Source organism: Pollachius pollachius (assembly GCF_949987615.1).
Source record: "Pollachius pollachius genome assembly, chromosome: 17".
Lineage (NCBI taxonomy): Eukaryota > Metazoa > Chordata > Actinopteri > Gadiformes > Gadidae > Pollachius > Pollachius pollachius.
Window position 1 is genome coordinate 8574169 of NC_136950.1, and position 15208 is coordinate 8589376.

The 15208-nt window shown below is 53.0% G+C and overlaps 1 protein-coding gene across 3 annotated transcripts in view; it reads left to right on the forward strand.

Moving 5' to 3' along the window:
• The window catches only part of dnajc13 (DnaJ heat shock protein family (Hsp40) member C13), a 50314-nt gene that overhangs the window by 8291 nt on the left and 26815 nt on the right, over positions 1-15208 (forward strand). For 2 of the 3 annotated variants that reach the window (XM_079754398.1, XM_079754399.1), the window contains 19 exons: positions 616-691; positions 1105-1254; positions 2141-2182; positions 2570-2770; positions 3355-3561; positions 4225-4320; positions 4733-4824; positions 8289-8455; positions 9313-9392; positions 9655-9824; positions 10502-10534; positions 11735-11834; positions 12098-12205; positions 13024-13179; positions 13432-13488; positions 13850-13971; positions 14143-14218; positions 14457-14552; positions 14894-15034. In XM_079754398.1, the coding sequence (XP_079610524.1) occupies positions 616-691; positions 1105-1254; positions 2141-2182; positions 2570-2770; positions 3355-3561; positions 4225-4320; positions 4733-4824; positions 8289-8455; positions 9313-9392; positions 9655-9824; positions 10502-10534; positions 11735-11834; positions 12098-12205; positions 13024-13179; positions 13432-13488; positions 13850-13971; positions 14143-14218; positions 14457-14552; positions 14894-15034 (2170 nt within the window). The remainder of the gene's footprint in view (positions 1-615; positions 692-1104; positions 1255-2140; positions 2183-2569; positions 2771-3354; positions 3562-4224; positions 4321-4732; positions 4825-8288; positions 8456-9312; positions 9393-9654; positions 9825-10501; positions 10535-11734; positions 11835-12097; positions 12206-13023; positions 13180-13431; positions 13489-13849; positions 13972-14142; positions 14219-14456; positions 14553-14893; positions 15035-15208) is intronic. The other variant, XM_079754400.1, reaches the window with a different exon arrangement.

The window sequence follows — 15208 nt, forward strand, 5'->3', positions numbered from 1 at the left end:
TTGACGAGTTCATTTTGTCTGACTCATCTCATCTCCGCCTCTACCTGTTTTCGGTTTTTCTTCTGCTCAGGGACGTGTTTTAATCGCAGAGTCAAAGTGTTTTTTCTCACCTTCTGTATGTGTATTGTGCACCTCCTAGAGCTGTATATCACCAGGATAAACACGTTGCGTTTACCTTTTCGGCACTACACTATTTTATTGACGTGATGCAGTGATGATAAGCGATGATGCAAACGTTGGCCACCAGAAAGCACCACGGCACAAACTTCGCACACCGCGAGCTTCGCACACAACAAACGCCACACTGCAATTATCACCGCACACTACAATTACCACACCACAAACACAGCGCATGCACCAATGGCAGACAGCGCAGTGGGAAGACACGATTAAGAGGACAACATGGCTAAGCTCCATGGGATAAATATATAAAACAATATACGCAGCAGTTGGGTTTGAATCGCTGCCGCAGCGTTCAATGATATAGCACCATTTCTGTCGGGCTGATGACAACAACAGTATGGATGCTGATAAGCGATATTGTTGTTATTATTATATAATATATTGTTATCATGTTCTCCTGCCTCAGCCCCGTCTCCGTGTCTCTCTCCTCAGGTACAAGCGGGTGTTCTCTGTGGGCACCCACGGCATCACCACCTACAACCCCACCACGCTAGAAGTCACCAACCAGGTGGGTGGGCCAGCCTGCTCCCCCAGGCTCCCTCTTCAGGCCCCTCTGGCTTCGGTTCTCTCAAACAAGCTGGGCTTGGTTTAGAGGACTCAAGCACTCAGCCTTTTGTTTTGTGTACCCGTGTCAATATCTCTCTTTTCTCTCTCTCCCGTCCTCGAGGGAGGGAGAGAGAGAGGGAGTGAGGGAGGGAAGGTGGGAGGGTGGATGGGGGGGCAGGTGAGATTCCTGACACCTGAGGGGGGGTTGCCTATTAGATTCATGTAGGGTAACTGAGGGTGGGGGGAGATGTTGAAGTGTCTTTTAGCAAGGCATATAACTCCCCTCCTCGCCTCTAACACGCATAAAAAGGCATGGCCCTAAAAAGGTGACCACCTTTTGAGGGCCATGCCTTTCCTGAATGTTTGCCGTTGCAGTGGCCTTATGGGGACGTCTGCGGCATCGGGCCGGTGGGCAAGGGCCAGGGCACCGAGTTCAACCTCACGTTCCGCAAGGGCAGCGGAAAGAAGTCGGAGACACTCAAGTTCTCCACGGAACACCGCATGGAGCTGCTCACGGAGGCGCTGGTAAGGCCCGCCGTCACGCACCGGACGGGAACGTCAGGAAGGTTTCCCGCATCGTCTGGTCCCCGAACAGTAACGAAAGCACACACCACATCAACGGGACACCCTTTTTTCTACGATACGTGGTGATGTTGGAAGTCTTCTCACAGCCGTAAGGTGTATACTAGAGTTTTGTGCGTTTGACCACCAATCCAAAGGTTCCGAGTTCGATCCCCAGTGTCCGCAGCCTAACCTCGTAGGAATTCTTGACGCCCCCTTAGCCCCAACCTGGTCCTTCACAGCATGTTTCGCTAGATGAGTTCACTAGAAGTCGCGTTGTGAGGTGCTTGGGCTAACTGACTGGAGGTAAATAGTAACTGATTCTTCCACACGCCTCTTATCGGCATCGGCAGTGAAAACTGCAGTGTGTTTCCATTCCTGATCAGCCTTTCAGCATAAAGCGCGTCAGCATGACCCGGGCAGCACACGTTGCCTGGTTTAGCTGTGTTGGCAGGAAACTCCTCTAAATGGTTAGCGTCATAACTTGGAGCCCAGAGAGCCCAGATCTGCAGTGATGGAGGAACACGCCCTGACGTGGCAGGTTGATACAGCTGCCGCAGAGCTCCTGCTGAGTTCACATCAACTCCTTCATGGAGGTTGGCTCGATTAGTATGATGGCGTTGTCCAACATGGGACTCTTTCTTTCAGTGTTGATCATGAGATAACACGAAAATGTATTCATCCCCAAAGGGAAATTGTCACAGCAGCAAATGTTTTATTCACATTTATCGCATTCAAGTGAGGCTGAGAACGCTAACCATGCTTACCAATATGATGAGCGCATCAATTTCTAAATGACATGATTATTTAGTGTTAATGTGTGTGTGATATGTCTTGTTTTGCTTCACAGCGATTCAGAACAGATTTCTCGGAGGGGAAGATAACAGGCAGGGTGAGTATTAAAGAGTTGAATGAAAAAGTTTGTGTCTGAAAGGAACTGTTTTGAACACAACACAGATAGACTGGTCGCTATGACAGCCAAACACCATGTCCACCTCCATCAATGCCAAAGGTTTTATTAAATAAAGGAAAACACAAGAGGTGCTAGGCTGGTTGGATCGACTTTCATTGGCACTTTCACCCATCCAGTCAGTCCATTTGTTGTATCTCAAACTCAGTTAGAATGAACATTCACATGATAATCCTAGAATTGAATCGTTATATCTATATCTATATATTAATAAACCTCACTATTATATCTCATAATAGTGCGTTTTTAATTCTATATATCTAGATCTAGATCTATAGATGTATAAACCTCACCCGTCTCCTCCCGCAGCGCTACAACTGCTACAAGCACCACTGGAGCGACACGCGGCGGGCCGTGAGCCTGGAGGTGACGCCGGGGGGCATCGACCAGATAGACCCCCAGACCAACCGCGTGCTCTGCTCCTACGACTACCGCTCCATCGAGGGCTTCGCCGAGCTCTCCGACTACCAGGGGGGCTTCTGCATCCTGCACGGCGGCTTCAACCGGCTGGTATGTAGCACTGTCTGTCTGTCTGTCTGTCTGTCTGTCTGTCTGTCTGTCTGTCTCTCTGTCTCTCTGTCTGTCTGTCTGTCTGTCTGTCTGTCTGTCTTTCTTTCTGTCTCTGTCTTTCTTTCTTTCTGTCTGTCTGTCTGTCTGTCTGTCTGTCTGTCTGTCTGTCTGTCTGTCTGTCTGTCTGTCTGTCTGTCTGTCTTTGTCAGTGTGTGTGTCTCTGCCAGTTCAGGCTCTGAAATCCTACATTTTGCTTTTAGGCAGGGCTGGGCGATTTATTTTAGGTTCGCTTTATTAATTTAAATTTGTACTTCCCTTTTTCCATTCTCAGGCCAAATCGGCCAACCCTCAGCTGCATTATATTTCATTAGCTTAGTTTGACCTTGTTTCTCAGTGCAGGCATCCGCTTTTTTTCCGTGTTTGCACACTTTTTATAGACTGGTTTGTATCTGTATTTCTAGTTCTATATCTATTCTTTGCTGAATGCTTGGAGCCTTTGGGATTCTTTCCTCGTGTTCCATATTATTTTGTATAACTAGGATACTAACGGTATCCTAAGTCCTCCCCGTCCTCTTCCCACTCAGCATCTGTTTGCCTCGGAGCACCGCGACGACATCATCCGCTGCGCCATAGAGCATGCTGGGAACTACATCGGCATCTCGCTGCGGCTGCGGAAGGACCCGCTGACCTTTGAGGTGTTCACTGCCGAGCGCCTGGGGAAATACAGCTCCGACGACAGCATCACGTCACTGGCCGAGTTCGTGGTGCAGAAGATCTCCCCCCGACATCAGGTCAGCACGCCACGCTCACGGCGAGACCACCGCCACGCAACAGAGGGGCCAACGCAACACCACACCGCACCGCAAAACCTGACCCCGCATGAAAGGACGCAACGCCACCCAACACAATAAAACACAAAAAGACGCACACGCCACAACGCGAAACAAGCGACGCGGCATGACACACCATGGCACACGTGACACGCCACTACACAACATGATGCGACGCGACACTACACAAAACCACACAACAGGACACAATGCGACCCAACATCAATGCACAACACAAATTCAACAAGACCCAAAACCCTACCTCAAGCTGTGTTGGTTGTGTCAGCCCGGTGTGACCTAGAATGGCGACTGCTCAACCCACATGTGCAGCAACCCTGCTTGCAAAACACAATGCAGAACATCCGGTTTGATTCCGTCCTGCAGTATTACACAAACATGTCATTCCCTCCCTCTTTCAGACACTGTCCCGTCACAATAATGCGTGAAACGTCTACAAAACACCTGAAAAGAATATGTGATGAAGGCGCTATCTTCATTAGGATGCTTTTTTTTATTGCAATGCCTGCAAAACGTTTGGATGGCAAACTTCTATGACTTTCATTGAGTTGAAACCGTTGTGAGTCTTTGAGAGTCTGACCACGGCGTTCTGTTTGTTCCTCCCAGGAGCCCGTGAAGCGCATCCTGGCTCTGACGGAGACATGCCTGGTGGAGCGAGACCCCGCCTCCTATAACATCGTCACCATCAAGCCTTTTGGAGAGGTAGGGGTCGGGGGGGTCCTTGCATAGCAACCGTAACCCTGCGGTAACCAGGAAGTGTTTGACGGGAGGAAAGACACCGTTCCTCTTGGGGACAGGTGGTGAAGGCTGGTGTTTAAACAGGCATGTGTACAGAACATGCCACATTGAAGTGTGTGGTGTGGCATGTGGTCTAGGTTGGCACAACGTGCTGCCGCAACTCACCACAGACGAAACATGCACTGACCAGGGTTAAAACCTCCGCTGCGCTCCTAAGCTACATATAATCGCCTCTCTTCTTCAACCCACTTCCCTGTCTGTCGTCACTGTGCCGACTGAGAGGGAACAAAAAGAAAAGAAGTTGTTTTCGAGCTGCTGATACTGTGTAACACTGCGTGTTTCCCTCTGGTCCGGTCTCTCCCGGTCTGGTCTCCAGGTCTTCGCACTGATCTGCGACGTGGAGAATCCCCAGATTTTCACAGTGGAGTTCATCAGAGGCCAGATCAGAAAGTTCTCCTCCACAGAGAGGTAAAGTACCCTTGTGAATATTGTAATATTGATAAAATACTATCAGTATATTTGGTCCCCAGCAAATGTGTGACAAGGAGTCCAGCCGGGGAGGGGGCATTTCGCGATTGCTCATTCGCATAATCGAGCAATTGTCCACAAAATACATTTCAAAGTGGACCGGCCCACCGGGAGACCTCCCGAGCTTCCCGATCTCCAGCCTCTGCTGCAGAGCGAATTAAAACCGCCGGCAGAACGGCCTGGGGGTCTAACACCATAATATATATAAACTATAACTGCATTTCACATTAATCGCAAATATCCCACTCGGGTTAGCCCTTGTAGGCGCGTTGAGAGGAGCGGGCGAATCAGCTGTCAGTGCGTGTGCATGTGTCAGTGATACGTGGGTTGATCCAATAAGTAGGTAGTGTACCCGCGCACCATTGGCATGTATGCGCTGTGGCATCCCGCCGCCGGACCTCGGACCGGGCGGGTCCGAGGACACTCAGTAGACTTGGTTTACCGTCGCCAACCCCCAGCCGGCGACAGAGAGCACCACGTCTCTCCGCCCAATCAGCGCAATCAGGGACACCTGGCCGGAGGAAGGGAAAGGACCAGAAGCCGGGTTTAAAAGGCGCACCAGACCGGGCGAACCAGGAAGTGCCACGGAGAGAGTCCGCACCACGAGGAAGTGCCACGGAGAGAGTCCGCACCACGAGGAAGTGCCACGGAGAGAGTCCGCACCACGAGGAAGTGCCACGGAGAGAGTCCGCACCACGAGGAAGTGCCACGGAGGGATTCCGCACAGCGCCGGGCAAGTGACACGGCGGGAGTGCTCGCTAGACCGGGAGAAGGGTGAAGCGACACGGAGGGATCCCGCACCACGCCGGCGAGCTAGAGGCTCACGGAGACCCTAGCACGAGTATACAGACTATTTATGCTGTGGAAATAAACGCCGGCTGCGGCTTTAACCCCTGCTTTCTGTGTAATTCGTACCGGGTATCTGACAATCGGGGAAACGGGTTGCCACATATGGTGGAGAATGCGGGCAACTCGACCGCGCTACGGGCCGGGTTTGTGAGGGAAACCCCTTCAGCCGGCATGCAGAACCCGGATGGGACCGCGGCGACGCCCGCCCAGCAGCAGCAGTGGGAGACCAGGGAGAGTCTGGCCCTCCTCTACGAGGCCGTACTACGGCTCACCGAACTCGCCGCCGCAACCGCCGCCGCGACCGCCGCCGCGACCGCCGCCCCGAGGCAGCCGGAGACGACGCCGCCAGAGACGACGCGGCCCGAGATGAGGCCGTGGGAGGCGGGGCCGCGAGAGACGAGGCCGCGGGAGACAGGGCCGCGAGACGAGCCACGCCGGCAGCAGACGCAGCCATGCATGCGAGCGACCTGCTGGGCGCAGGGGAAAACGAGAAGCCCGACCATACCGGCGCGGGTAATGAACCAGGGCACGCAGGCCCTCGTGGATACCGGCAGCGTGGTCACTCTCCTCCGCCCCGACTTGGCGGGCGGGACGGAGGGCGCGCCCATAGAGGTGACCTGCATACACGGGGACACCCGGACGTTCGAGACCTGCCACGTCGTCATCCGGACCCAGCACGGGGTATTCACGACGCGGGCAGGGATCGTACCCCACCTACCGGTGCCGCTGCTAATCGGGAAGGACTGCCCGATCTTCCACCGGCTACAGGACCCGGCGCGTGAACTCCGGAGCCGGAGAGAACCACCCCGCAGAGGGGTGAGGGGAGCTCAACAGGCCCACGGGGCCACCAGGCCTCCGTCGCCCCCTGGAGGGCGAACAGAGGAGGCTGAGCCCGCGGCCTCACCGGAACCAGGGGCCGTGGCGCTGCTCGGGGCCGACTTGGAGCCGGGGCTCGGGGCCGAGCCAGGGGCCGGCGTCGGCACCGGGGCGGAGGCGGAGACGGAGGCGGCGGGGACGTCGGTCGGAGCAAGGGACTCCGCTGGAGGGGCGGAGGACGATCGCCTGTCCGTGTCGATCCCCAGCGGGGACGCCGTCACGCTGGACGGGGATGGGGACGGCCTCCGTGGGACAGGTGGACCTGTGGGGCCTCCGGATCCCGATGGGAGCGCCGACGACCGCCTGGTCCCCTCTGGACCCACGGGCCACGGCGATGACGACGACGACGACGACGACCTGATGGAGGTGGCCGGGAACCCCGGCCCCAGGGGTGCGTCGACCGCTGGGCCGCTGCGGCAGATCGCGTTGGGCCGCGGGTGGGCCGATCGGGCCCGGAGCCGGTGGAGGGCGGAGGGAGGTCGTCCTGGTCGCCGGCCGCGGCCCCCTGGGGCGGATGGCCGGAGCCGGGGACACCGGCGCACGAGTGACGCGGTGGTTCCGGGGCCCCCGAAACACCAGGTGTTATCTTCTAGGGAGGGAGGTCATCCTGGTCACCAACCACGCCCCCCTGAAGTGGATGGCCGGAGCCAGGAATGCCGACGCCCTGTCACGCCGGGATGCCTGCCTGAGCGGGCTCACCGACGACCAGGGGCCTGAGCAAGCGGTGGAGGAGTGTGGCATCCCGCCGCCGGACCTCGGACCGGGCGGGTCCGAGGACACTCAGTAGACTTGGTTTACCGTCGCCAACCCCCAGCCGGCGACAGAGAGCACCACGTCTCTCCCCCCAATCAGCGCAATCAGGGACACCTGGCCGGAGGAAGGGAAAGGACCAGAAGCCGGGTTTAAAAGGCGCACCAGACCGGGCGAACCAGGAAGTGCCACGGAGAGAGTCCGCACCACGAGGAAGTGCCACGGAGAGAGTCCGCACCACGAGGAAGTGCCACGGAGAGAGTCCGCACCACGAGGAAGTGCCACGGAGAGAGTCCGCACCACGAGGAAGTGCCACGGAGGGATTCCGCACAGCGCCGGGCAAGTGACACGGCGGGAGTGCTCGCTAGACCGGGAGAAGGGTGAAGCGACACGGAGGGATCCCGCACCACGCCGGCGAGCTAGAGGCTCACGGAGACCCTAGCACGAGTATACAGACTATTTATGCTGTGGAAATAAACGCCGGCTGCGGCTTTAACCCCTGCTTTCTGTGTAATTCGTACCGGGTATCTGACAATCGGGGAAACGGGTTGCCACAGCGCGCTTGTCTCTGTGTGCGTGTGTGAACGAGAATGACCGGGAGAAAGAGTGCTACGCGGAGATGAATGAACGGAACGATATTTATATTTCAAAAAAAATAAAAAGAAAGCAGAATGAATTTGTGGCGCTCGGTGTTGATTCTGTGGCGCTGCGCCACACATTGGTCTATGTATGGGAACCACTAGGGTGTTAACACCTCTTTTGTGTTTCCACACCTTTTAATAAGGGCTAACTTGCCCGCCGTTATTATTGTGTGTGTGTGTGTGTGTCTTGTGTGTTTCAACACTTTTTAATAAGTGCAAACTTGTCTGTTTACAATTATTATTATTGTGTGTTTCCACGTGTGTGTGTGTGTGTGTCCGTGCGCGCAGAGACGCCCTGCTGGCCAGTCTGCTGGACGGCGTGCGGGCGTCGGGGAACCGGGACGTGTGTGTGAAGATGGCGTCCACGCAGCGGGGCCAGAGGTGGGGCCTGCTGAGCCTGCCCGTGGACGAGGAGGTGGAGAGTCTGCACCTCAAGTTCCTGGCAGCGCCCCCTAGTGAGTCAAACCAGAAGCCGCCTCCCTCTTTAATGGCATCCCCAAAGGACCCTCTTTAAGAGGGACTCAAAATAATTAACTTTGTGTTTTAAACGTTGTTTTACGTCTCATGATCGTAAGCATAGTAATCGTTGCAATTGGTATCAATGGGACAAAAATAAGACCATCATTTAGAGAAAACAGGAGTAAAATCCACCATATTTGCCAGTCTCAGCCGTCCGCTTTGTGACGTTCCACAAAGCGCTGGTGGCATTTGTGGCAGCATTTGGTATACTCTTCGCTGTCAAGACGAAGGGACACCGGCGGCAAGGTCTATGTTGACGTGTGGAGGCTCCGTCTGGGCTGCGGTTGTTAATGGCAGCGTCCGAGAGAGGGTTAATACTTTAGGGTTAATGCTTTATACTTATAGTATTATAGTACTTATAGTATAAAGCCACTGTGTGTTGCTCATGTCATATACTACATCGCTCATCATCACACTCGATGGTAGGCTCCCAAGAAAATATCACAAAGTGGCCCCGCGTCGTAACCGTGGGAATCACACGCCCTTCCCCCCTCTATCCTTGCACTCCCAGCAAAATACGATTTTCCACTTCGGTGATCAAATTTGAGCTGATACGGGGGGTTCACTTACCCTTCAGTGACTAACCTTCCTCACCAACACTGTCCTTCTGTTTTGCCCTTCATTTTTATGCTTTTAATGTTTAATGTGAGATTTTGCAACTCTTGTCTTTGACTGCCATTGTAAAGTGTCTCTTCGTTTCCAGAAAAGTGCTATATAATTAAGACGGAGGAGGGATACATGATGCATGATACACCCTCGTTGACCCTCGTGTCTCTCTGTGTTGTCCCTCCAGATGGGAACTTTGCGGACGCCGTGTTTCGCTTCAACGCCAACGTCTCTTACAGCGGAGTACTCCACGCCGTCACGCAGGACGTGAGTGTCACGCCCGTCACTCAGGGCTGTCTCACCCTGTCTGTCTGTCTGTCTGTCTGTCTGTCTGTCTGTCTGTCTGTCTGTCTGTCTGTCTCTCTGTTTGCCTGTCTATCCCTGGGATGTAAGTCCTTCTGTTGGTCTTCTGTGCATCTGTGTATATAGTTGTATGTGTGTGTGTGTGATAAGCATTCATCTGAGAAGGCATTGCATGTCTCCTTCTCTTTCCCCCATCCTCCTCTCCCCTTTCCTGCCCCTCCGCCAGGGTCTGTTCTCGGAGAACAAGGAGAAGCTGATCAACAACGCCATCCTGGCCCTGCTGTCCCAGGACACGGAGCTGCCGGGGCCCAACACCGAGCTGGAGAGCCACTTCCAGGCCATCCGCCGCCTGGTCGCCTCCAAGGCCGGCTTCCAGGCCTTCACACAGCTGCCAAAGTAAGGACCCCCAGACCTCCCACCCCTGCACCCCCAGACCCCAGTACCCTGAAACCCCCGTACCACCAGGCCCCCGTATCCCCAGACCCTCCTATCCCCAGACCCCCGTATCCCCAGACCCCACTCCCCAAACCCATGTAAGGTGTGTCCTCACAGATACAGAGCCAGATACACACTAAAGCCCCAGGGCTGACCGCAGGTCTTGTTACTGTCTGCTGCCGTTACAACCCCCTGATTGGAGTACCCATCTATCTAGCCCTTTATCTCCATCAACGGGGGGGTACAGTAAGGGTCACTGAAGCTTAGCGTACAAAGCGCACCTCAAGGCCAGGGTAGGGGAGCGACTAGGGAGTTTGAATCCTAGCCAGAGGCCAGGGCCTTGGTTCAATCCCCAATGTCCCCCTGCATAGCTGTTGATATTCCAATCACGCGCGTCCCTTTGTAACTGAGCGTCTGCTCATAACCAGACCTGTGTTTGCTTTGTCCAGACTAGTTCTCGACAAATGCCTGGCGTTGAAACCCTTTAGCAAAGTTCTCTGATTCGCTAGGAAAGTAGGATTTTTGCAGTACGCTTTGATGTCCAAACACGCACCCACACACACTTACACACGCGTGGTAAGAGTTGGTGTTTGTATTTGTGTGTGTGGTAAGTTGTTGACGTGCTCTGTCGTTTCAAGGTCTGTCCACGGGGCGGGAGCCACTGATGGAACGTAAATATGAATCCATGCATCCCAGTCTCTCCGCTCTCATGCTCAGCCATCGTCCTCTCCTCTTCCTCCGCCATCGTCCTCTCCTCTTCCTCCTACATCGTCCTCCTCTCCCTTCAGCACCTTCCTCGTCTTATTGTCTCCTCTGTCCTCTCACCTCTCTGCTATTGTTCTCCTCTTCCTACGTCATCCTCATCTTTCTCCTCACTCCATCCGCTGTTCATTTCTCCTCTTCCTCTCGCTTCCTTTTCTTCTCTCATCTACCTCACCTCACCTCTCTCCTCATCTCCTCTCCTCTTCCATCCTCTCCTCTCCTCTCCCATCATCCCTCTCTCCTCTCCTCTTGCTCTATCTTTCTTCTGGAGAAGAGTAAGGAAAGGTACTTGCTCGTCCCTCTTTCGTGCTCCTCTCTGCTCCGGCTTGTTGTGCTCTTGTGTCTCTCCTATTCCTCTCTTATCCTCCTCCTCCTCTTCTCAGTCAGCCAGTCAGCCAGTCACCCAACCGCCCAGTGAGTCAGTCAGTCAGTCAGTCAGTCGGTCAGCGGGCAAGCCTGCCAGCCATTCTCTCTCCTCCCTTTCGTCACCATCATCTCACACTCCGTCCTTAATGGCTTGGCATATATCTGATTAGAGATGTGATGTCTATATACCCCTCTAACCATATCTCTATATATATGTGTGTGTAAATATCTCTGTATATCTCTGTATATGTATCTCTAATAGCCTCCCCCTCTGGGGCTCTAAGGAGGTAGAGGAGGGCATTGCTTGTGCTGTGTGTTGCGTGTTGGATGATTTAAAACGTTCACCACTCAAGTAGCCTGCTGATGCTTGCTGGAATATCACAGAGGACTTTTAATTTGAAAAAACGCTTGGACAGATGAGTTAACCATTTATTGAGAAAAGGATTAACTACTTAAGCAACTAATGGTGATAAGGCCATTAATATGTCATATTAATGTTGTATTAATATTAATGTATTTCCTATTTTTTTCTCTATTTCATATATTTGTACTTCATATACGTTATGTTTGAACATGCGCTCTATACACATTTGCTGTGATTGCTGTGCTGTTATCTTGCGTTCATTTATCTATCTATTCCTGCGTGATGTGTTGCGTTCTAGAGCTGGTGTGTGTGTTTGTTGGTGTTAAGCTTGTGTGTGTGTGTGTTTGTTGTTGTTTGTTTGTGTTTGTGTATCTTCCAGGTTCAGGGAAAAGCTGGGTGTGAAGACGGTGAAGGCTTTGAAGCGAAATAATAACAGCGTGACCCACGCAGCCATAGACATGCTCTGTGCTCTGATGTGTGTAAGTACCTCACCCCAACGCCACACTTTATATAACACGTCCTAACACAAGACCTACTCTATCTAGATAGACATGCTCTGTGCACTGATGTTTGCAAGTACCCAACCCTCACCCTTACACCACGCAATAACACACCTTATACAACACAATAACACACAGGAATCATGTAAAAAAAACTTTCGAACACAACAGTAATACGGCAACAGTAACGGTATCATGTCTCCGTCTCTCCATCTCCCTCCCTCTGTGTCTCTGTCTCTCAGCCCATGCACGATGACTATGACCTGCGTCAGGAGCAGTTGAACAAGGCCTCCCTGCTGTCCTCCAAGAAGTTCCTGGAGAACCTGCTGGAGAAGTTTATCAGCAACGTGGTGCGGCGCCCCTCTCTCTCTGTCGGCTCTCTATCAGCGCGCTGCAGGCCCTGCGCTCTTTAAGTATTCATGGCGCTGTCAGGGTGATTCATAAGCACCGCTGTCAGGGTGATTCATGTGCAGCCGTCAGACAGCTGCTACTTTGTCAAAGTCTGGAGCCGTCCTCTCCGTTTGGAGTCTGACGGTTCAATCATCAGAGTTTCTAGCTTTTATCCGGCAGCAGTGCTCAGACACAGAAATATCAAGAGCAAGGCAACACCGCTGCGTAGAAACCACAATCAAAATAGCAACGCCACCATCACTACATCAACCACAATGTCGCAATAGAAGCATCACCATCCACATAGAAACACCACTATCCTCATAGAATCACCACCATCACCATAGCAGCACCACGATAACCATAGCTACACCACCCTCACAATGGTAATACCACCATCAACCTCACCTTAGAAACAACACCAACCAACACACACATGACCATAGCAACACAGCTATCAATATAGTTACAACACCATCACCTAATACACCACCATCACAATAGCAACACCATCATTGGTGTTACAACACCATCATGACTATGGCAGCACCACCATCGCCACAACAGCAACGTCACCACCACATAAACCGAACCACCACCTCATTTTCACTTTTATATGAGAGACATGCAGCTGTTTAACTCTCTTTCCTTTTCTACCCCAACTGCCTTCTCTCTCCTCTCTCTCTCTCTCTACTCTCTACTCTCTACTCTCTTTTCTCTCTCTCTCTCTCTCTCTCTCTCTCTCTCTCTCTCTCTCTACATGTCTCTCGTCCCTCAGGACCACGGCACCGGGGCCCTGGTCATCAGCTCCCTGCTGGACTTCCTGACCTTTGCCCTCTGCGCGCCCTACAGTGAGACCACGGAGGGCCAGCAGTTTGACATGCTGCTGGAGATGGTCGCCTCCAACGGACGCACCCTCTTCAAGCTCTTCCAGGTCAGAGGTCAACAAGGCTGACCACGATGAGACCATCGCTCTTGGCGATTGTTTTATACTGACACACATTCATCCATGTTGTCACACCATCACACAGCGACGCTTTGGAGAACCCCCCCTGCACTAAGTCAGGAATTGTAGCGGTATCCGGTCTACCAAAACTCTCTCAGGAAAGACGTTGATGTGTATTGCAATGTTGTGTTCTTCTTGCCGCAGTTGTTGAATAAAGTCGTGTTGTGTGTTCTATTGCAGCACCCGTCCATGGCCATCGTGAAGGGAGCCGGTCTGGTGATGAAGGCCATCATCGAGGTGAGTCATCTAACAAAAGTCATCCCTTGTTTTTTATACCGCCCTGTAACGAACCATACAAATGGGTGCTGGCTGTTTGTTATTACCTGTGTGCTGGTTTTAACCTTTCCATGTTCATTGCATCCTCTAATCTTATCATATGTAATCTATTTTTACTGATAATCTTCCATTTCTTCCTGTAATAAAGCCTTTCAGTAAATGAAAAGACAACATTTGACCTTTAGATCATGATATCAGTTAGCTATTTCCGCACAAACAATATCTCATCTGTACACTTTGATACGTCACCCAGCTGGGAATGAGGATTGTTATTCCCTTTGGGATCGTGGATACTGACCTGTGTGTGTCTCTCTCTCGTTAGGAGGGAGACAAGAGCATTGCCACTAAGATGCAGGAGCTGGCTCTGAGTGAGGGAGCCCTGCCCAGACACCTGCACACCTCCATGTTCACCATCAGCTCTGACCAGAGGATGCTGACCAACAGGTCTGCACACACACACACACACACACACACACACACACACACACACACACACACACACACACACACACACACACACACACACACACACACACACGCGCGCACACACGCACACTTGCAGGTCTGACTAGCGTTGGTCTGTGACTGACTGGTTCCTGACTGTTTCCCTGGCAGACAGCTGAGTCGCCACCTGGTGGGTCTCTGGACGGCGGAGAACCCCACCGCCATGAACCTGCTGAAGAGGATTCTGGTAGGAGCCCAAACCCTCTAGACCACCACACCCACCTCTAGACCTCCAGGCCTACCCCACGCCCCACACCCTCTAGAGTCAGACCACCACACCCACCTCTGCACCCACAGTTCTTCCCAGCTACTCGTTAACTCCCGCGTGCAGAAGCACCCTATGCTATCACAGTCTGTCCCCAGTTAGTATGATGCTCTGTGGATTAGCTAACCTGTTGTCTGCTCCCCCCCCCCCCCCCCCCCAGCCCACCGGCCTGCTGGCTTACCTGGACAGCCCTGACCCCGTCCCTGAGAAGGACACGGACAGGATGCACATCCGGGACAACCTCAAGATCGCCACGGTAACAGACAAACAGACCAGTTATATTCACTTGGTTACGAACCACATCTATGGCGATGTATCGGGGAATATACCAACCGAGCCTGGCCCAGAAGGTTCCACGCTCACCCTGGATGTCCACAATCTACATGTAGGCATCCTCGATGCCCTACTGCCTACCTTTATAATTTGACAGTCTTAGTTATTGAAGTCAGATAGTCAAACAGGGTCAAGCGTGTCTTGATATTTCCCAGGATTATTTATCAAGCACCTGAGAAGGAAAAGCGGGCTTGGCGTGCCCCCCTCCTCCTTTGTATTCTTGATGACGAGGCGTTGAGCTGTCTTGTGGTCCCGGTCTCGTAGGACCAGATGGGCCGGGTCAAGGTTCCCGACTGGCAGCGCATGGCGGGCAAGGCGGCCAAGGAGGTGGAGAAGTTCGCCAAGGAGAAGGCCGACATCGTTCTGATGCACTGGAGGGACAAGATGGGCATCGTGAAGAAGGAGGTGAGGCGACCACCTTCCTGCTCCCGTGGGGATAAGGGTCACAGGGTCATCCATTGGCGTTTTCCCATTAGTGCTTTTGGCCGCGCCGAGCCGTACTGTAGCATACCGTGCAGATTTGCGTTGCCACTACCATTTTAAACACGCATAGCTGTGCTGTGCCGTAACTCGCTTGAG